The 22,550-nt window shown below is 40.9% G+C and overlaps 1 protein-coding gene across 5 annotated transcripts in view; it reads left to right on the top strand.

Moving 5' to 3' along the window:
• Positions 1–22,550, top strand: part of PDS5B (PDS5 cohesin associated factor B) — a 184,388-nt gene that overhangs the window by 73,542 nt on the left and 88,296 nt on the right. For all 5 annotated transcript variants that reach the window (XM_090027770.1, XM_090027779.1, XM_090027787.1 and 2 more), the window contains exons 4-8: positions 1,895–1,981; positions 2,075–2,172; positions 2,541–2,667; positions 14,189–14,269; positions 16,952–17,092. In XM_090027770.1, coding sequence (XP_089883896.1) covers positions 1,895–1,981; positions 2,075–2,172; positions 2,541–2,667; positions 14,189–14,269; positions 16,952–17,092 — 534 coding nt within the window. The remainder of the gene's footprint in view (positions 1–1,894; positions 1,982–2,074; positions 2,173–2,540; positions 2,668–14,188; positions 14,270–16,951; positions 17,093–22,550) is intronic.

Raw genomic sequence — 22,550 nt, 5'->3', positions numbered from 1 at the left:
CTTTTAAAACTTAGTATATAACTAAGTTATAGAGAGCATATAACTTAACAACATGAAAATTCTAGCTTTTTATTTATAGATAGGGCTGGTAGCACACCTAAGGAAAAGGTTTGCTCTAGACTTTCCATTGCAGGGCCTTGTTTTAGTTACTTGCATGGTTAAAGGTTCAAATCTGTAAAGTGAAATTCTCTGTTCTAATTGTTAACCTCCATATGAATTTTGTTTGAAAAGACCTAAACAAAAGGCTTTTGCTTTTTTGAGAACTAGAGTAGGATTTGTCATTTAAAGAAATTCTAGTGACATTTTTGTAGAAGCTTTTTCTCTTCTGTTTGGACATTGTCAAGAATGTGCTTTTAGCTGTTGCTACCTATTAAAAAATAAGTTTTTATAAATCTTTGGAAAAATATAATTGATATATATCGAGAGGATATTCCTGAGGTTAACAGCTAAAATATTGACTTTTCTCACTGAGCCTCTTTTTCCCCTTACAGCTGATTGTAGTGAAATGATCATGCATGTACCATCCCTGCAGAGTGACCTGAGCATATGCTGTGGCATAATACATCAGTTTATTAGCCTCTTCAGGCAGGCTTATCCCTCACTAGGAAAAGAAACCAGAATATGACTTTACATGGTAGCAACATAAGAGGGAGACTCTTTCAGACAGTATTGACACAATAAAGAGAGAAAAGAACTGTTAGGGATTAGGGGGAGTGGAATGGTACAGATTTGGTCAAAAAAAAGGAAGGGACCCAATTTAGAACATGAATGCATAATGGGAGCATGAAAGACTAAGGCCCCTTCTACACATTCAGGTAAAGACATGATTGGATCTAATTCATGATCCACACAATCGTGTCTCCTGCGATGCCACATTAAATACATATTAAAGCTTCATAGTTTTCATAAACATTCTTAATATTTAGAAGATGGCTTTCGTACCTTCCAAACAACTTTTTCATATGCTTCCAAGGATAATTGTGGGCTTCTGTGGGTGGCTTGGCCTCATATCTTTTAAGTAGTAATGGGAATGGATTTTTTTTGTTTCTAACTGAAGTTAGAATTTATTCTACCAGAACCTTGGATGTGATTGAAGAAAGGGAACCCTTAAAGAGTTTTGCAAGATAGAAAAAGTCTGAAAACTTGTCAAGTCTTGGCTCTTCTTTCATGGTTTTTGTATACCAGTTGTGAATCTCTTGCTTTTGGCTTTCCTTCAGTCAGAGTTACTGGTTTGAGTGCAGAAATGATATTTAATTAAAGTGCTTCTGCCAACTTGGATAATCTACACACAAATTTTCACATTTATCTCTTTCTATATTTGAATTTAAGGCTCATAAGAGAGAGCTATGGAAGTTTCATTTGACAAATTAAAGGTTGAGCGAGTGAGTGTCAAACTTTTTTTATGGTGTTTTGTTTTTGTATTTTTGTCTATCAAAGGAGATCAGTTTTGCTAGTCTGGAATGGTGGCTGACCTGCAGTAACTCTTTGCATAGTTTAAAATTCTTATGTTATTACCCCTTTCCATGAAAAAACATCTAATGCATCCTAAAATGTAAATATCAAATTCAAGAGGATAGTTAAATTTTACTTTGTGTTTTGGTCTGCCAAGTATAGTTTTGCTTTCAAGCTGAATGTGTTTTGATGTAAAATTCAACCAATTTTGTTTCCTGCTCTTGTTACTAAGGTGCAACTTTCTAAAGTTACCATCTCTGACCTAATTCTTTATAGTGCTTTCATAATCTTGTTGTCACAGACAGAGAAATCGTCTCTCTGAGTTTCATGTGAGTTCTAGGGGAGGATGACTTCAGCAGTTTTCATTGTATAATTATTCACATTAACTTAAGTCAATAATTGGATTATGATGGATCCATTTACTGTTACTCTTTCTGTCTAGGATATTTTTATGTTTATAACAAGGCAACTGAAAGGATTAGAGGATACAAAAAGTCCACAGTTCAACAGATATTTTTATTTACTTGAGGTGAGCCAAACTTCATTTTTTCTAACATGACTTTTAACTTGATTTTAATTTTTTTAATGATAATTTTACTGTTTTGTATTCCCCCCAATATAGAATATTGCATGGGTCAAATCTTATAACATATGTTTTGAGTTGGAAGACAGCAATGAAATTTTCACACAGTTGTACAGAACGCTATTTTCGGTAATAAAGTAAGTACAGCTATCTTCATTTTAATTTTTAATTGTGTTTCGAGTAAAGTAATTTACTTTGTAACTTATGTTTCATGATTGCTGTTGTAAGACAATAATTGCTATTTTGAGTTGGAGAAAATATATATTTCTAGCTAAATACTATACATTTTCCTCATGGATTAGTAGTAGGATGAAGAATCAAGCTTAATGCTTGATTTGATGCTGTCATGAAAAGTGGCACATAAAGCATAGAAATTGTAGTTTGGTTTCTAGGAAAAAATTATGTTCAGTTATTCTCTTCATGTTGACTTCAGTTATTGGTCATGTTGTTTGTTAGAGACTGTGCATCTGTTGTAATAATAACAGTGACTACATTTTTATTTCAGCAATGGTCATAATCAAAAAGTACACATGCACATGGTTGATCTCATGAGCTCTATCATTTGTGAAGGCGATACAGTATCTCAAGAGCTTTTGGATACAGTTCTAGTTAATCTAGTGCCTGCACATAAGGTAAGCTTTAATGGCTACTGAAATGTATGGCTGTATGATGTTGATGCTTGATCAAATGTGTGTTCCAAGGACAAACTGTGGCTGAATTATTCCACTTTATTTACCTGGATTTTTTTGCCTCCTTCATTCTATTTTAAATAAAACTTTAATAACATTTTATTGCTTTTACTTGCTTCTCCTACACAGACGTATTGTTTTGTGCTAATTTTTAACTCCAAGGCAGTGTGCACATTTTTTCTTTGGAAGATTTAGTTGGCATTGTGGCCTGTCTGAAATGTAATTTAAGGACATTTTTATGAAAAAGTGAGTGCAGGTAGAATGTTATATAAACATTTTTATAGTTTTCTTTGGAAATAAAATTACTGTTAAATGCTGTTTGATTTTTTTTTTAAATAACTGTACAACTACGAACATAGAATCATAGAAATATTGGGTGGAAAGGGACCTCAGGAGATCATCCCTATCTAAACCATCCTAGACAAGTGTACCTTTAGTCTAATCTAAACAAAAGTGCATGAACAAGCCACTCATGCAGATACTGGGCATAGTGCCTCAAAACATCAAGAACACCATAAGTTGTTCAGACAAACCAAGGTGAAGAAGACATTGTCAATGTCCTACTATTGCAAGGACACGAAGTATCTTGTTAAAGTACACTTGAGAGATTCAAGGAAGGAATTGCCAATGTGGAAGATTTAAATCTTGTGCAATGGGATGTCAGAAATGAATGAAGTTTTTAAGAATATGAAGTCAGATACTTGAGGATCACTCGCAAGGACTTCAGCTATAAAATAGGGGCTCATAGACTTAAACATCTGAGGAACAGGGGGACCTGGGCATACTGATCATAAGCTGCCAGCATGTGGACTGAATATTAGGGAAGGAAAAGTTTTGTAGGCTGAAAACTAGGACTGACCCAAGATCAAATGGCTACAAACTACTTTTGGCCTTTTTGACAGTCTAAGCTTCTAGAGTTGCTGCTCTGAGGCAGTGTGCCACCTGTGAAGCCAGGTAGGTTTGTGTGCGATTTGGTGGGGGTGAAGGAAAAATAAATGTTATAAGAGTCATGTAACAATGTTTTTGCAAAATCTTGTAATTTTTCACAGAACAAGAATCTCAGTAGTAAACACTAAAAAATACCGGCTCCTGGCTTTCATTCATTTTTTGACTATGGAAAAATAATAGAATGACTTCTGTTGCAAAAAACTTGGAGACCACAAATCCAAATGATTTTGCTACTGTGGATTCCTATCTGTAATCTCTGGGTTTACACCCTGTTGAATCATGTAGGTGTTTGCACATCTATCAGTGCTTAAGATTACATAGCACCCTGCATCACCCTTAAAAGAAACTTACACTTGGACTGAGAATCACTGGTCTTAGGACCTTTGGCACCTCTCTCCTCTTAGTTATTCGGATCTCAAAAAAAACTGCAAAGAGAAATAAACTGAGAATGACAGCACTTAAAGCAAGTATACCAGCATTACTAGTCACTGGGTAACTGATTCCAAAGAGTTCTAGAGTTTCTTAATCTGGTGTGGAAGGGAGGAGGAAGGGACACATGATAATAACTGTTGAAGTCTGCCAATAGTACAAAGAGTGAAGGAACAGTGACCCCATCCTCTTCATTGTTTACTAATGTGGGGATATGGATCACTTGATAAGCAAGATGCAGGCAAACATTGTCTTTATGGTTGCTGACAGATGGGGGAACAAAAAAACCCAGCACTTTACCAGAAAAGGAACCACGTTATTTTGACCCAGTTCCCCCAGTATCTGTATATGTCTTGCATTTCAGTGGGCTTTTTGGCACTTTTGTCTAGTAGCTGATTCAGACAAAGTGCTTTCAGTTATTTTTTTTTTGGTTTTGTTCATTCAGTCAAAACACTTTTTGGTGGTTTTATCCAATAGCTGATTGAATCAGCTATTGGATAAAAGTGTCGAGAAGCCCTGCTGAAGTGCGCATTCTATACAGATGCTGGGCGAGCTGGGTTAAACTTATGCAGTTCCTTCTCTGGACATGTGCTGTGCTTGGTGTGGGGATGCGCTAAGCTGAAAGTAAAGCACCATTTTTAATTTTTTTTTCTCAATGCCTGCCAGTGACAAATATGGCTGAAAGTTAATGCATTAAAGAACAAAGAGTTAGGTCATGCTCATGGGATGGATGGCTGCTGTGGAAGCAGTAACTCTGAAGGGTTTAGGAGGCTGGGGATGATTATGGATAATCAAGTGAAGTAAGTTCCCAGTACAGTATTTTAGGCTAAGGGGCTTATCCAATACTTGAATATTGGATTAGGAATGGAGAGGTTCAATCTTTTTAATTTTATGAGAAATAATGAACTCCCTGAATCTTTCACTAACTATGGGGCTGTTTGATTTGTCTATATAAATGCTTATATGAAGAATGAGAAATGTGATAAGATAGTCTCAGTTTAGCAGATGGTTGTCTTTAAGATCCAATGAATCCAATTTCAAGTTAGACCAATTCAGATTAGAAGTAAGATGCAAACTTTAACAATAAAGATTAACTATTGGACCAACTTACCCAGAGTTACAGTGGATTCTCCATCTCTGGAAATTTTAAAATCAAGAATGGATTTTTTTTCTGTAAGAAATGACCAAAACAGGAATTTGGGGAAGTCTTATGGGCTGCATGCCACAGAAGTTAAAAGAGTATAGTTATAAGAATACCATATTTACCTGATTTCAAGGCAACTCTGAATTTAAGAAGGTCTCCCAAATAATTAGATTCTATACATGGAAAATGTGTAAATTTGTTAAAATTTTCTATGCATAGAATCCTATTATTATAGGGGTTATCTTAAATTTGTCACCTTTTACTGTAGCAGCAGGGAAAGCAGAGGCAGGAGGGGCAAGCAGTGGAGTCGAGCAGCTTGAGCCCTGCCCCCTCATATCTTACCCCCTTGCTACTATCCTCCCTCTATACCTACACCCCTTGGCACTTGCCTGCCTCTGTATCCCATGCCTATAACCTTTGTGGCAGGTATTCCACAAATTATCCCCATAGGCTTCCAGTAGTACAGGTTTCCCACGCCAACTGTGAGGGGTCAGGTTTGGGAAAGTTGCCATGGTTGGCAAAACTGCGATTGGTAAAAGTAAAGGCTTATGCAAAAATGGGGCTAGGGATTTGAATACCACATTTGCATCTTGCCTGGAGGAAGGGAAGGGGAGAGGAGAGGATGTACCAGCCGGACCCACATAGCACATGGCGGCACTTCCCTGCCCCCACCTATCTGAATGGCAGGCGAGGAGATCCCCATGCAGCTTCTCTGCTCCCTGCAACCATGCCGGGTTGTAGGGGAGGGAAGCAGGCAGGCAGGGAACAGCAGCCCTGGCCAGGCCGGGTCACGGGACAGTCTGAACCCAGTGGCAGTGGGAGCTGCATGACCACAGCCCTGGATGAGCCGCCGGGCTAGGACTGCCCCACGACCTAACCCAGCCAGGGCTCCGTTCACTGCAGGTGGGGGCTGGGCCAGGTCGTGGGATGATCTGAACTCACTGGTAGTGGGGGCTGCCTGCCCGCAGCCCTGGATGAGCCGCTGGGTTCAGGTTGTCCCACAACCTGGCCCGGCCGAGGCTCCATTCACCGAGAAGCCACACAGGCATCTCCTTGCCTGCTGTTGCTCAGCCTGCACTGCCTGGCCCAGCTACCTCCCTACAGGGGCCTCAATTACCCTCTTCCCCCACTTACCCGCCAGAGTTGCTCTGCAGCCTGCTTGGGGCCTTGTGCATGTACTGTCCATGCACATGGCTCTGCCTGTCTCACCGCCTGCCTTCCTCTCCCTCTGAGCTTCCTGCAGGCTGTAAAATCTACCGGTTTCTCTGGTAAAGTGAGTGTCACATATTTTTTTTTTTTCAATTTGTGCCAAAAAACAGCTTTGTTGGAATCTCAGGTACTGCACTTCACATTTTTTCTCCCAATTTCTTTGTGATTTTTGCATTTTGCCTTTAATCATGACTTCTAAGTGAGTGAGGTGGTGAAGGTGAGCAATTTATGAAGAGGAAAAGGAACGTGATGTCTTTGGAAACAAAATTGGAGTTGTTGGATTGTCTAGCACGTGGAGGGAGTGTGGCAAATGTAGGGAGTCATTTTGGTATGAACGAATCCACTGTGAGAACCATTAAGAAAAGTGAGGCTACTATTAGGGCTACCTTTGTGAGTGGTACATGGGGAAGTGCTAAAGTGACCTTTATGCTGTGCGATCATAGCTTAGAAAAAATGAACAGGCTCTTAGCATCTGGATTGAAGACCAGACACAGAGGAAAGTGCCTTTAAGAGCAGCCAAGTGATATGTGGGAAGGCAAAATGAATTCATCACCACATCATCCAGACCTCGAGGGGTGAAGGCACGAGTTAACGCACAAGTTTTCAAGCCAGCAAGGGGTGGTTTGAAAACTTTAAGAGGGGACATGGGCTCCACAACATGAAGCTTATGGGGAAACTGGCTTCAGCAGACCATGTAGCTGCTACCCAGTACCTGCCTGAGCTTAAGAAGCAGATTGAGGAAAAGAGTCATAAGCGAGAGCAGGTCTTTAATGCAGATGAGATGGGTTTGTTCTGGAAAAGAAAGCCTTCCCGAACCTTCCTATTGAAGGAGGAGAGGTCTGCTCCAGAATTCAAAGCAGCGAAGGGCAGGTTAATTCTTCTTTTTTCCTCCAATGCTTCAGGTGACTTTATGGTAAGGCCAGTGCTGCTCTACAGATCACAGAACCCACATGCTGTCAAGAATAAGAACAAGAACCACCAGCCCATCTTGGAGGTCCAACCGCAAGGCGTTGGTTACTGCTACTGTATTCATGGACTGGTTTAACAACTGTTGTCTATGAGGTGGAGCGGTGCCATGCATCCAAGTCCTCGACCTTCAAAGTCCTGCTGATATTGGACAATGCTCCTGGCCACCCAGAGACAGGAACCATGCCCTACGACCCCATAGCCAGTGACAGTTCCCTCCACTTTGCTCCCTGTTGCAGTCCTGGGACTGGCTGACAGCCCTCCCCCCACCCCTTCCCTCGTCCCAGCCTTACACTCTCCCTTCCTGCCATGGGAACATATTATTTTCCCCAGTTTAAACCAATTTTCTTCTTTTCTTCCTTTTATCCTGATTTCAACCCATTTTTTATGTTTGGAAAATAAACCCTGAAAAACTCCCAGATTAATTATTTTTTTAATAAAAACTGAAAATGCAGAACACTACCTATGCTTCTTGCCTGATCTGCTGCTTTGCTTTTTATTCCCTGCCCTGTCTGCCACTCTTCTGCCTGGCCCCCTCCCTGATCTGCCATGTGCTGCACACAGCTGCCTGTGCCATTCAGCTGCCTGTGCCACTCGTGGCATGTATGCTACTTGTTGGTCACACCTACTCTTAATATTATCATTAACAGTGATTATTCAATTGGATTTAAAGTGACAGTTTCTGACGTGTGAGCCAAAACATAACCTAGCTAACTTCTATCACTTTGTATTTAAGGTACCAAGAAGCATAAAAAAAAAAAAATCTCAATCTCCATAGTTTGCTATTCTTACTGTGGGCTGGAATTATCTCAGCCAGAATGAGCAAAAACAATAGAACCAGACCAATTGTACTTCATTTTCCTGAGTGCTTGCCAATTTTTTCTGTATCTACCAGCAGTGACAGGGTACTACAGGGAATCTGAATGCAAGCACCTATTATCTTCAAACTCTACTCCTCTGCGCCCCACCCCCCCGGTACATTTTGCAGTTTTACCTAATTAACATCTTATATAGGCTGTTAGTTTATTTTTATAATTGGAGGTTGTTATCTCTATCCTTGGAAGTGCCTGATCAAGACTGTTTTGTGAGGTAGATTCAAAAATGGCAGACAAAAATAAGACAGTTATAGACTCTACTAAACCTTTGCTTCATTGGAGTGACTATTTTACCCTTGGGTGCAGTTCAGTGTCCTGATCCTTGGTTATCATTATCAGAGTAAAATTGCAGTCCTTACAAGCATTAGAAGGTCAAAATAAAATCTTATTTGGAAGAAATATTTGATCCAGTTGGGCAGTAAGTAATTAACTTCATTTATTCTCTTCTCTTTCAGTTAGCATAGGAAAGAGAACCAAAACTGATAAAAAGAACAGTATTCTGTTTTCAGGAAGAAAAAAATATATAGAATTTATTCCTGAGTTTATTCTGGTATAGAAAAGATAGCTGGTTATTTTACCCTGATTTTCTTTTAAAGTAGACATCAGCAGGCAGCTAAAAAATGAGTAAAGAAGGTGCATGATGCAGACACTTTTTTTTACGGCCCTAAGAATCAAAAAAGCTTTGGAGTTGTGTTGAATTTCATGGAACTGTAGAAATTGAATGGAAAGATGACCCAGTAAATTTCTTATCCAGAGATCAGTGTTTGTTTCTTGTCAGTGAAAGTAGGATGGCAGAAAGTTTGTCCCAAAAAGTTACAGATTAATTGTTGAAGTGTCCTTTTAAGTATCCTTCTCGATGTTTGTTAAAGCAATCAGGACTAGTTTTTGTTTTTTTGGGAGTTTTTTTGTTGCTATTTCCACATTTGGATATTTTTCAAGTAGTGTGATGTGGCCCCCTCATAAATCTAATCCCATTTCCATTTGATTCAAGATGCTGCTTGGTGCTTCCAGTTTCTCCCTTGTGTAGCTAGAGTAGAGAATCTAGCCTTCCCATGTATATGCAAAGTTTTCTTTAACAGGTTGGTGTTTTCAGGAAGTTTTTATTCTGTGCATGAATGGTGGTCTTTCTTACCAATTATGCCAGAGGCCTTAAGATTATGGAACTATGGGGAGTAGTAGACTTTCTCTGTCCTGTTATGATTATAGCTTGTTCCATTTGGGTTATGCAATTTCCTGAACAGAAGGGTAAATAAGAAGTGTACAATTTTTTCAGGCCCTCCATTAGATGCTGAACAAGCTAGTTTTTCTTAAACTTGTTAGTTCTCATCTTTTAGTTGCTTTTCTGCACCTTGTTGCACAAGTAGCTGGAAGAAGCTGGTTTTGCAGGAGAAAGAGAAGCCTTTTAGATGTGGCATGAGAATATAAGAAATGCCACTTACTGTGTGAGACCATAGGTCCTTCAGACCCAGTGTCCTGTCTTTCACAATGGCAGGTAGTAGGTGGTGATAGGGAGGATGAACAGAGCACATCTAGAATCTTCAACCTCTTGCTCCTCTTCCCACTTCAGCTTCCAGTATCCAGAGGTTTAGGAAGTTCTGATTCAAAGACTGTACCTCATGTGCCACATTCAAAACCTGCTGATGGACCTTTATTCCAAGAACTGGTCCAATTCCCCTTTTAGCTTGGTTAAGCTTATCAGCATCCACAGCTTCTTGTGGTAACAAGTTTTGCTGAGCAAAAAAGAAGTTCCTTTTGTTAACTTTTAAAACTATTACCCAATAGTTTTATTTTATATCCCATCATTCTACTATTGTAAGGGATAGTAAATAATAAATTCTTTTTTACTTTCTCTGCACCGTTTAATATTGTGTAAACTACTATATTCTTCCTCCAGCATTTATCTGTCTATCTCGCTCTTTTTTTTTTAAGCTGGTAATACTAGCCCATTTAGTTTCTCCACATGTGGAAATCTCTGTATACTTGTGATCATCCATTTTACATTTTCTAGTTTTTCTGTATCCTTTTTGAGGGGTAGAGACCAAAACTGCACATAGTATTCAATACGTCAACACATCATAGGAAAGTTGGGTTGGAAGAAATCTCACAAGGGTATCTAGTCCAGCCCCTTGCTCAAAGCAGGATGGCCTCTGACTAAGCCGTCCTATCCAAGTGTCTCTCCAGTCTGCTCTTGAAAATTGTCCAAGGACAAAGATTTCACCATTTCTCTAGGCAGCCTCTTCCAGGGCTTGATCACTTCCATAGGTCAGAAAATTTCTCCTAGTCTCCAACCTAAATTTCACCTGCTGCAGCTTGAGACCATTGCTCCTATTCCTGTCTCCTATGGCCACCGAGAAGCCAATCTCCACCCTCTCTGTTATTGCCTTTCAGGTATTTGAAGACTGTTAAAAAATCCCTCCTCTGTCTTCTCTACCCTAAATAATATTAACTTTCAGCCTTCCCTCATGAGTCTTACTTAGCAGGCCCCTAATTGTTTGTATGGCTCTGTGCTGTACTCTTTCCAGTCTGTCTACATCCTTCTTGAAGAGTGGCCCAACACGGTACTAAGTACTCCAGGTGAGGCCTCACCAGTGCTGAATAGACCGTGGATCGTTCTTAATGCTTTATTTGCCTTTTTGACTGCTGTTCAACACTGATTTGGTGGTTTTTAGCAAATTATCTGCAATGACTCCAGAGTCTTTTTCCTGTGTGGTAACAGTTAATGTAGAGCTTACCTTGTAAGTTTTCTTCCCCATGTTCAAGCATATGAGTAGGGAGGCAATGGGGCAGCAGCTGTGCTTGTGAAAGTCATGCTGGTTTCTTCTGTTTACTCTTGCTTGTAGTTCTCTCTCATTTCTACTACATTTTGTTATGTAGTATTTTACCAGTGCTTGACATTTCATATACAGAAAAGGAGGTATATCCTCATTTTCCTTGCACCTTTTGTAACATATTTTATTTGAATATTTATAGTAAATATAAGCCAAAGGATTAGATGGTAGCTGGAGGTTTATATTCTAGGAGCTGTAGAAACTGTATCTGAGACTGTCTACTTCTAACAGCATTAAATTAAGACATTTTGTGTTAATTTCCAACAAGTTGTATCAAACCCCCATGTTCACAAATTTAAAGCACATCCTTACCAATCTGTGTCCCAGGGAAAATCTCAAAAGTGTTAATTCAAAAGCTAGTGTAGACCATAAGAAATATACCCTGAAGTGTGTGAAAATTATTAAACACCAAACATATTTTAGATTTTGTCTGATCTGCACTGTTAAACATGCAGTTGAGCTTTAGACCATCAGAGATGAGCTTAATTTCAAAATCCCTGACATTTCATTTTGAGAAACCAATATCTTTTAAAAAGTGATTTAGTGTTTTAAAAATTCAAGTTGATTGAAGTGAGGGTTTTCTTTTTAGAAGTCAAAATGCATCCTTGATTGCTTATCATCCTTACTTTTTGTCTTGTTTAAATATGGGCTCTATTCTCTTTGAGGCAGGGAATGACAATCAGCTTTTATGGCTTGCTTAATATAGGAAAATGTCTTAAAAGATGATGATGCTCAGGCAAATCTGTTTTCATGGGTTTATTTATTTACTTATTGACCAAGAGCAAACAAGACCATGAAGTAGTCTCTCAATAAAGAAAGGTATAAACAAATCGCATTAAGAATTTATGCCATTTGTGATTCTTCCCATGATCCACTTTGAGAACTGGTTTGATTTCTCCTAAAATGAAAGAACAAGGTTCTCTCTCTGTTAAGACTGGCTGTATTAAATATATTAAAAAATTACTTGGAAATGGGGATCACTAGCTAGGTGGCTAAATTTACAGATGACAAAATTATTCAGCAAGCAGACTGTCAGACAAACAAACAGAAACCCAAACCAACCACCCCTTCCCTCCCCAAAACCTCCAGAAGAATCTCTCAAAATCGAGTGAGTGGTCGCCAAAATCGCAAATAAAATTCAGTGTTTTTACCCATTCCCCGGGGCTGAGAATCCACATTAAAACACAGTTTCTCCAGGGATAAAGGTAGCTGTATATTGGCTCAAACTTGGCACCCTCAGAAGCAGATGGGGCAGACAATTCAGCTGAAGAAATTTCTACCCCATCCACCTACTGGGAGGGTTGCTTCAGGGTCTCAGGCCCTTCCACCCTCCTCCAGTTTCTGCTGCCTGACCCAGCCCCAAGGAGCAGGGCAGCCCAACATAGCCCACAGTGCCAGGGAATCTGTACCCACTAGGCCTGTGTGGCACTAGACAGACAGAGTAGCCCATTGCCTGGCAGCCAAAGGCAAAGTGAGGCTCGCAATGGGTACTGATTCCCTGGCAGTTGTAGACTATGTTATGCTGCCACCCTCCTTGGGCCTGGGTTTAGGTAGCAGAAGCTGGAGGAGGGAGTAGAGGCTGAGACCCTGGAGCAACCCTCCCAGTGGGCAGCAGTCTTCCCAGTGGCAGCCTGGAGCCACATGTTAACCCTTTGTGTGCTTATGTGTATGCCTGCATGCTGCAAGTGGCCCATGGGCTGCCAGTTGGACAGCCCTGCTTTAAATGATTAAAACCAAGAATGTATATTTTCGGATTTCTTTTTTTTACAAGTAAAGTTTTCAGTTTTTGTCTGTTGGCCTTTTTTACATCACCTGCAAGGTTTTTTTTGCAGTAACAGTGTCACCAGTGCTGCTGGGAATGTTTAGTTGTTACCAGACATACACTATCTATAGATGGGTACAAGAGATCAGTGGTAGGAAAAACAGAAGAAGTCCATTTTTTTTTTTCCTACTCACTCAAGTCAGAAAAACACTTTAACTTGGTAACAATGGAAAAAGGATCAGTATTGAGCGTCTTAAAGTGCTTCCTTGAAGTCAGCTTGTATCCACCACCCTCTTCTGGTTGTGAAATGCAAAAGCAGTTTTCTTCGTCATCTGGAGAAGTGATTCCCAACCTTATTAGACTCAAGGCATCGCTGAAAAAAGGCCTACCCTTAGTTTCCATCAGATTTAAATATGGAAAAATAAGAGCAATTCTTCTGTTGCAAAAAACTTAGAAAGACCAAAGCAAGTCAGAATGTTTTTGACACTATGGATTTCTATTTGAAATCTCTGGGTTTATCTTGTAAATCATATATGGGTGTTTGCATATCTAGTAGTGCTAATATTCTGCAGCATGCTGATGCACCCTTTAAAAGATCTTGTGGAAACCCCAGTTGAGAATTGTGGATCTAGAGTCAATAACATTTGTATCTGTGGGAGGAAAAGATTGGTGTCTTTGCTGTTCTGCCCTTCCCACAGGTGTTTGGTTGCTTGCTACGAGGGTATAAGGGAGGGGAAGCGTCTCTTATTCTATCTCTCACCATTTTCTATTTTTGGGACTTGCCTCTGTTGCTAATTGCAGTGACTGCATATGCTGTTGCATATAGCTTTCTCTAAAACAGAAAAGCTATGAGGAGCAGCCGCAGATGCCAGTTGCTTGAGCTCTTACACTCCACATTTGGGGAGATAACACAGTATCAGTGAATCTGTCAGGTGTAGTGCTAATTGTATGTGATCCTTCATAACATAAAGTATATCAATTGAAAAAAAAAACACAAACAAAAAATGCTTTTTCCCCCCACCCTGCTCCCAGCTTCAGGTTTGTGGCAGTTAAAAGTGTTTGAATTTCTGGGGTAAACTTCCAGTCTACCACTGTCAGTTAGGTGGCTGATGGTTTTTAAGTTCTGGCTTAGAAAAACTAATTGTCTTACAAGTTTGATCAAAAGTTATCTTTTATCTAAGGAAGGAATCCAAGGAGGGGCTATTCTTATAGTTAATTTATAAGTACGTATTAACTTAAATATTTATAAATTGTATATGTGAGATCAGTATGTGCATCACTGTTTGCTTTTTGTATTTTTCAGAATTTAAACAAGCAAGCATATGACTTGGCAAAGGCTTTACTAAAGAGGACGGCTCAAGCTATTGAACCCTATATTACTAATGTAAGTCAAGATTCAAATAGCCAGACACTTACGAAGATAACACTTAAAAGATTGAGCTGCATAATCTATTTTTTCTTATTTTTATAGGTTAGGTATCTTATTTTGAAGTATAATTTTCAACAATGTAGTGGGAAAGAGCCTGATACTATAAATGCTGCAATTTCTGCCTTCAGATCTGATACTTTGCTGTCTAGAAATAAGATATTGCTGAATCTACTGCTAATTCTTGATCTTCATCCTAACTGTACTTGAACTTCTGTCATGGGGGCCTTGGTTGCAACATGAGTGATACAGCTGGTGGGCTAAACTGTATTTTTATGAATATTTGTATTTTCATATTAGAGTAGCAGTTGTATAGATGTCCTTTTCACAGAGTTTACAGTATGAACAGGCAACGTAATGCAAAGGGCAGGGTGAGGCCCAAGGTAAACTAATTTTCCCTGAGTGAGACTAAGTCAGTGACAGAGTTGGGAATAAAACTCAGATTTCTGACTCATTAGGTCAGACTTAGTTATGGGACTCGTTTGATAGATTTATTTTGTGTTGTTATGGGAGATGGTTATTGACTTGAAGTAGGAGTAATTAATGTATAGCTAATTACCTGTATTATTATGAACTTGGGCAGAATAGGATTTAGGCCTGTAAGACTCTAAAATGCAGTTTTGAGGCATCTCAAACACTAAACCCAATCCTATGTTTGCCCCCCTCTTCCCCTTCCCTCCCCCCTTTCAATAGCCACAAGACCACTAAGACACTTAGGTTCTTTGTGTGGCTGTCTTGGTCTGGAAAGATCTCTAGGCATCTAGATTCAGGCTATTGTTCATGTCCAGATGCAATATAGAGTAGTCAGGAAAAAAGCAAACTATACAAAGACAGTTTACAAGCTGAGTGGTTCTGGGTTAGCACCCAGATTTTGTGGTGAATAATCTCCTGATCAGTTAAGTGTCTCCTCCATTTTTCTTACACTTTTCCCTATAGGAAAGGAAGTCCCTGTCCCTCCTCCCCACTCCCTTTTTTTTTTTTCCCCCTTGGTGAGTTGATTCTTGTTACAAGCGCACTTCAAATGTGAACTCCCCCTGCTGTATTTTGTAGTTAATAGTTAGGAACACTCTGCCAGGCTACATGTTTGTTCCCTTGAAAATTTATCATGCTGACTCTGTGCCCCTGTCCTTTGCCCCCTTCTTCCCCCTTCCCCAAAAGAATAAAATTTAATTCTTAAAGAACAGTCCATGTTTACCAGACTAAAAGGTGGCAACATTTTAGCTTTTGCATTCTGTTTAGATCATATCTGCTTCTCAAAATCGTTAAATGAATTCCATGTTAGGTTAGTCTTTTGGTTATTAATAAGGTGCCCTTCCTCTTTGTTTTAGTTTAAGGGAAGAGTAGGGAGTCTCGTCTTCCTTTCCTCCATGCCTCCATCTTTCCACAAACATGCTTTCCAGTGTTGTAGGGTGCAATTCAGAGTTGATTGGCTTGATGTCAGATTTTCAAAGCAGTGATTGATTTTTGGGTGCCTCAGTTTTTTGGCGTCTATTTTAAAATATGTTGGGCCTGATCTCTAAAGGTTATGCTGGCTGATTAGTATTTCTTTGAAAGATATGGTACCAAATAAAAACCCACTTTTTAAAAAATTTAGTCTCATGGCAGGCCTTTGTTCTGATTTGATAACCTTGTATCAGGTAGAATCAGTAGCAAATTTGTGATTTGTCATTTCTGTGCCTAAGTTTTGAAACCGGAAACCATAAACACCAATTAAATGTGCTTCTTCATCATTAGTCCTAGTCGTTTGGAAGTAGCATAAACCGTGTTGTAACATTTTTTGGCATGGGTCGTCTTGGATTAAACTCAAAAACTCAGCCTCCTAGCCTTAGATAAGGTGGGTAGGAGCTTTCTGTTTAGTAACGTATTTACCTCTACTATGGTTATAGCTGAGCATTTAGTAGCAAATGATGAGTAATTTAAAACATTAAGCATTTAAAAAGTAACATAGTATTAATGTAAGATTTGATCAGAAAATGTATTCTGTCTTTTTAAAGTATCTTTACACTGAGTTGCATAACCCATGAGGAAGAAATGTTTGTTTATAACTGTATACAGAAAATGTTTCTTTGCATATACACAGCCTGAAACCATAGGGTCATTGTCAGTTCATATGTTTCCATTTAACAACTTCATAAATTGCCATTTGTTGAAGTTGTGTGGTAATTACCTAGCGGTTTTTTTTCCTATTGGTCTCATTTAGACAAAAGAACAGAATGCTTTTGAAGTAAATTAGAGTTATTTCACCACAGGGGACACTAAATTTAGTCACACTACAAAAGGCTTGACATAATTGAAACTTTGGAAGAGTTATTTGCTGCTGTTTGTAGAATTGCTATAATAAACTAAGCATTGTATGTCACATTTTTATGCTTGCTTTTTTATCAGTAGTTTATGAATAGAGAAGTACTGTATTTTAAAAAGATAATTCTTGTGCTAACTCTGAGGTTTTCTTTTCCCCCTTTTTATTGTCTCATATAAGATTTTTTGTATCCTGACCCGGAGTAAATGGTTTTATATGAGGTTCTTAACCATGCTGATATTAGTTGTATTTGAATTCTGAATTTTTAGAGAATCTATAAAATCTATGCTGTTTTCCTGTATTCTGTTACTGACTTAATGTTCTTTTGTCTTACTTTCCAGTTCTTTAATCAGGTGCTTATGCTTGGGAAGACTTCTATCAGTGATCTGTCAGAGCATGTCTTTGACTTGATTCTGGAGCTGTACAATATTGACAGTCATCTCTTGCTTTCTGTTTTACCGCAGCTTGAATTCAAACTTAAGGTAAATGTTGTAATATGTTTTTTCCCTATTTTGTTTCTGCCACAGGCTGGTGACATTTCCCTGTAGGGAAAGCTAAGGCAGTCTGTCCCTACCTTTTAACTTGCGTCATAAATACCTACTCATTTTTAACATTTTACTTAAATGGACTTTAAATTATATTAAAATACATTAAGGACATAAGGAAGATAGGGAAAGTCTTAACATGTGAATTATTATTTACAACTAATACAGAATATTAATAATTTCGTATACTCAAAGTACTTAGCAACAATTTTAGTATTTGCTATCGCTAAGCATTAGTGTTTTTCTCTAACAAAACCTTTTAAGCATAGATCAAACCACCCCTTGTGCTGCTGTCTTTTTCCCAGCATTTCTCTCCTCCAATCACAAGAGTTAAGCTTCTAGTACAACTACAAGGCTTAGGAATACAAAAATCTAATGCCTGTTGACCAAGCTATGTTACTAACCCCTAATATAAAAGCAAAAAAGTTTTTTGATGACGACTTATTGCATTTGGATACTTTGCTTAAGCCATACTGGTAAAATAACTCTCTTGCTAGTTTAAGCTCTATCTTCACCAGGTATTAATTGAAGTTACTGTCTGAATACCAACAACCATTTTTAGGGCCATGTCTACTTATAAAGATTTTTTTTTCTGAGGGAGGAGGTAATGTTGTTCTTGGCTTGCAGCGGCTGACACCATCAAGCTGCCAGAGCTAGTGCACACTTCAGCTTGTGTGGTGTCCATCTTACACTGTGAGTAGCTGTATAGGTCAAAGGCAGAGTTGATCGGGTGTATGCAGTCCAATGGCTCTTGCAGCAGCTACTAGTACAAAAGCACTGTGAGCAATGAGTGTTGGCTACAGCTAAGGTTGGGGATGTCTACTGGGGTGTGCCAATTCTCCTGGCAGGAGAAAAGCTAGAAGTTCATGGCTAGAGAGTCTTGCATCTTTGCTCAGGGTCAGACTAATTGTCTTATTTGCGGTCAGGAAGGAATTTGACTCCATGGTCACATTGGTATCAACTCTGGGGGTTTTTTTGTCTTCTTCTGTAGCAGGGAGCATGGCACTCTGCTTGGGACCTCTTGAGCATATACTGACACCTTTATATAGAAGCAAGACATTGGCTGCTGTGGCTTTTACCTGTGGGAGGTTAGGGCATTAGGGCCATGTTGCATCAGGGTTGAGTGTAGTCTTATGTAGAGTTTAGATTATGGTTGTATGGGATGGTTTTGGATAGGAATGATTGCGTCTTGGGCAGGGTTGGGCTAGATGACCTTTGGAGGTCCCTTCCAGACCTACTTCTGTGTGACTAAATACTGTTGGTTTTTTTGGAAGACAACCTATTTTCTCTTTCCCTGGCTCATGAGGCCTCATTCTGGAGGTCTAGAGAGCAGCAAAGAGCAGTTTACTGGCTGAGTAGATGCAGATGAACACTTTAGCAAGCTTTGGGGCATTTTGAAGGCACGTGGGACACACTTTGTCACAAGTGAGTCAGATGTCTCCGTTGCTGCTGCCTGCTGTGTGCTGCACAATATATAAGGCTGTGAAAAGGAAGCTTTGCTAGTGGGTTGGCAGGTGGAGGTGTAGAACTTGTTCTGATTCTTGAGCAGCCAGACCACAGAACAGTAAATAAAATCTAATTTGATGCTGTTTAGCTGAGGGAGGTACTTCACTGCTGAATCATCGCCAATATGGGTTTTCCATTCACTATGGAAAAATGTGGTAAAACCCAGATTCTCTCATTTTAAGGAGGAAAAACCCAGATTTTCTCGTTTTAAAAGAGAAAAACATGAGAAACGGTGGGTTTCCCATTGCAGGTTGGCAGAATTCCAGCTTGCAAGGGGCTGTGGGGAGTGGGAGGAAGGTGGTCAGCAGGAAGTGTCATGTGCTTGTGTACATGTCCACATGCACATGTCTACCAGACAGCCTGGAGAACAGCTCCCTGCAGGTAACACTGACAGTGGGGGAGGGCAGGGAATTGAGGCCCCCATAGTGACTGAGGCAGCTGGGCAGGGCTGGGGCTGCCTCCCAACCCGGGTAGTGGGTGGGGCTTGTGGCCCAGGGCTGGAAAACGTAGCTGCAGGGAGTGGGGCAGAGCCATAGGTGGCTTGTCTGGAGAAGTGGGGAGGGTTGGCCCCTTGCCTCTGTGCACACTCCTGGGGCCCCCGCATGGAGGGCACATGTTCGTCAGATTTGTGTGGGGGCCGGGCTGGGCTGCGGGCTTGGGCTCCCTCCCTTGCTGCCTTCCCTCTCCCCCACTGCTGCTTTCCCCCTTCCCCACCCCTCCAGGGCCTCTGCAGCCGAGTGGGTGGGACCCAGTACAGCAGAGTGGGATGGGAAGCTCGGTGCCACTGTGAAGGAGCTTCATGCCACTATGGCAAGGCGCCCCTGCTTGCCCAGCAGCAGAGGGGGTGGCAGCACAGAGTTGTGCCCCTTACTGCTGCTGGTTGCCCAGGGGGTGCCTTACCATGGTGGTACAGAGCTTCCAGTAGCGGCAGTGAGCTTCCCTGCCTCATTCTGCTCTGCCCTGCAGTGCTGGGTCTCACCTGCTGGGCCCATGGAGACCCCAAGGGGAGGGCAGAAGGGTGGGCAGCCTGCATCTGTCCCCTTCCCTCCCATCATGGGCTCTGCTCTGCCCGTACCACCCATGGGGCAGGGGGAGCCGGGCTCTGCACTGTGCTCCCCTGCAGGAGCTGCTGCTTCCCTTGGGCAGCAGCCAGGGCTTGGGTGCTGCTGGGGGGGGCGCAGGAGGCTGTGGACTTGGTTTATTGGCGGGGGGGGACCCCCTCCAGCAGGGCTGTGGATGAGGCATGCAGGGTGCCGGCAGGGCCCAGGGGTCTGTGGGTGTGGAGTGTGGGGTGCTAGCAGGGCTGGTGAGGTGGGGGTGCGGAGCTGTGGGTTGTAAGTGAGGTCAGTGGCATGGACAGGGCACTGGCATTTCAGGGCTGCTCAGTGCTACAAAGTAGTGGGCTGGGAGGACAGCCACAGCTGGACCTGCACGCTCGTTAGAGAAGTGGGTAGGGGAGCTCTGATTTTCCAGGGGAAAAAACCCAAAATCAAATGCCAAGCAAACTTGCGGTTTTTAAATAGAGAGAACCAAGAAATCTGATCATCATGGTGATTGCAGTTAAGAGCAACATTGTCTTTTGAGGTGATGGGTAGTTATGTGCCTATGTAAAACTTCCTTTGCTTAAAGGCATCCCACATTGTTCCTGGTTTTTGGCAGAATGGAAATCATCTGTTAGCTATTCAGAACTTACCTTGAAGAGTTTCTGACTATCAAGACTTATTACGTGATAACTCCTAGACCCATTGCAGTTTAATGACCATTCCTCTAATGTTCAAACCTTCTCTGCTGCCTCTTCAAGAAACTTTCTGATGACAGATTTGGTGACTTCTATACCTTTTCTCTGTATCAAAGAGTACTTCAATAGAAATGTTGAGGTACAGTATTGATATATATGGCAGAGCTGTTTACTATCATTGGTTAGAGGAAGTTCAATGCCTACCTGCTGAGCCTGAGTTATTGCTTGAGCTCTAGCAGAAGTGGAATACAGGGACATGGTCACACAAAGCAAAGTTATTTTCTCAGTTATATCTGTAGCTTGAGAAATGTTGTTCTGATGTATTCCTGAACCTGACTTTTTTTTCCACTGTTGTAGAGTCCTTTTATGCCTTCTGTTTTTAAGGAAGGAACTAAAAGGCAGTTGTAGCTCCCCTCTGTGTTTTTTTTTTTTTAATGGACCAAGAGAGCATCCAGACTGTAAGCAGGGCCTCATTACAACATGCCATTCAGAAGAATCTGATATTACATGGCATGAGCACACATCTGCACTAGGAATGGAATATATATGAAGTGACTATTCTTTGCACTAGCTAACACCTATGCATTTTTCTTCCAAATTTTCTAGTGCTTTGGAAAGTTAGAGAGGCATTTTTTTAAAGACTGATTATATCTTGCCATCTAAGCTTGGTATGGCATCACTTGCATCTTAAAGCTTTTGTTACCACTTCAGTGAATTAGACCTTTTGCAAAAGGTCTGGACATCTTCATGTTAGTGTAAATAGAGCAGAATGTGTGGGGCACAAGCCCCGACTGCTAATTTTGAGAGGGAATGATGGATCTCCTAGGAACCCTCCGTATAGCTGCAGGGGACAGGGAGCCAGTCCCAGTGCAGCAGCAGCCCATGTGGTAGGAACCAGCTTCAAGACAGCAGCTCCAGGCAGATAGCACCAACAGCTGCTCTTGGAACTATTAGCTGTTTTCCTATCAAGAGTTTGTAAACAACGTACTCCTCATAATTGTGAAGTCAGTTCAGCTCTTTCTAAAATACAGCTATTGCACAGCTATCTGAGAATTCCCAGGCCAGTCTCCATTGGCTGTTAAGGAGGTTTGAAAATATTTGCTCTGTTAAATGCATTGCAGGTGATAATATCATAGAAAGAAGGACCAACCTATAAGATCATCAAGTCCAGTCCCCTGCCATAGGCAGGAGGTAATTGGGCTTAAATGAGCTCAATAAGGTATTTGTCCAGCCTCCTCTTAAAGACCATCAGAGATGGTGGCTGCACCACCTGTGCTGAAAGTGTGTTCCAGATTCTAGTTACCTGTACAGAAAAGAAGTTTCTTCTTATGTCCAGCCAAAACTTTTCCTTGACTAGCTTGTGTCCGCTGGTCCGTGTCTTCCTGCTGGGTGGGGTGGGGGTGGCACTGGGGCTTTTCTGAAAAGTTGTTCACCAAGGTCCTGGCGTTCTCCCTTGACACACATTTGTAGGCTCCTATCAAGTCACCTCTCAGCCTTCTTTTGCTCAGGCTGAACAGTACCGGATCCCAAAGTCTCTCTTCCTGATAAGACTTGTCCCCCAGGCCCTTGATCATGTGGGTGGCCCTTTTCTGCACCCTTTCAAGCTTGTCCACATCCTCCTTGAAGGATATCAGGCCTTTTAAACTAATCACTATATCCCATGCTTTTCTTGAACAGCTTTCTATCATTTTATATTTGGACCAATACTAACAAATGGTATAAAAATGTTATGCTGTTTTCAAATGTGAGCCTCTAAGAAAAGGTACTGGGTCTCATTGAAGAGAAGTACCTAAGAAAAGGTACTGCATTTCAACCTTGAATTCCTGTTTTCCATGCCCTAGGTATTCATGTGTAATCAGGTGAAGAATTAGGTAGTCTAATTTAGGTCTTGGGGAGACTTTATACACTGAATATTGTCAATAGTGAGTGGGGCATGAGTCCTGGGCACTACTTAAGGTGGGGTGGGGAAGCATTTGAGCAGAGCAGGGGATGCCCGAGGGGACTGCTCCAGGCATAGTCCTGGCCAGCTATGTCTGCAAAGTGTAGGTGGCTGCCCTAGCTCATAATTCTGGGGCTAAGCCCAAGTAATGCAAAACTTTTCTCTGAAGTCAAAGTACATTTCAAACTTCAGAAATAAAAATATACAATATA

The sequence above is a fragment of the Crocodylus siamensis genome, chromosome 1 (assembly GCF_052110815.1).
Source record: "Crocodylus siamensis isolate JL-2025a chromosome 1, ASM5211081v1, whole genome shotgun sequence".
NCBI lineage: Eukaryota > Metazoa > Chordata > Crocodylia > Crocodylidae > Crocodylus > Crocodylus siamensis.
This window is presented reverse-complemented; position numbering and strand designations above follow the sequence as displayed.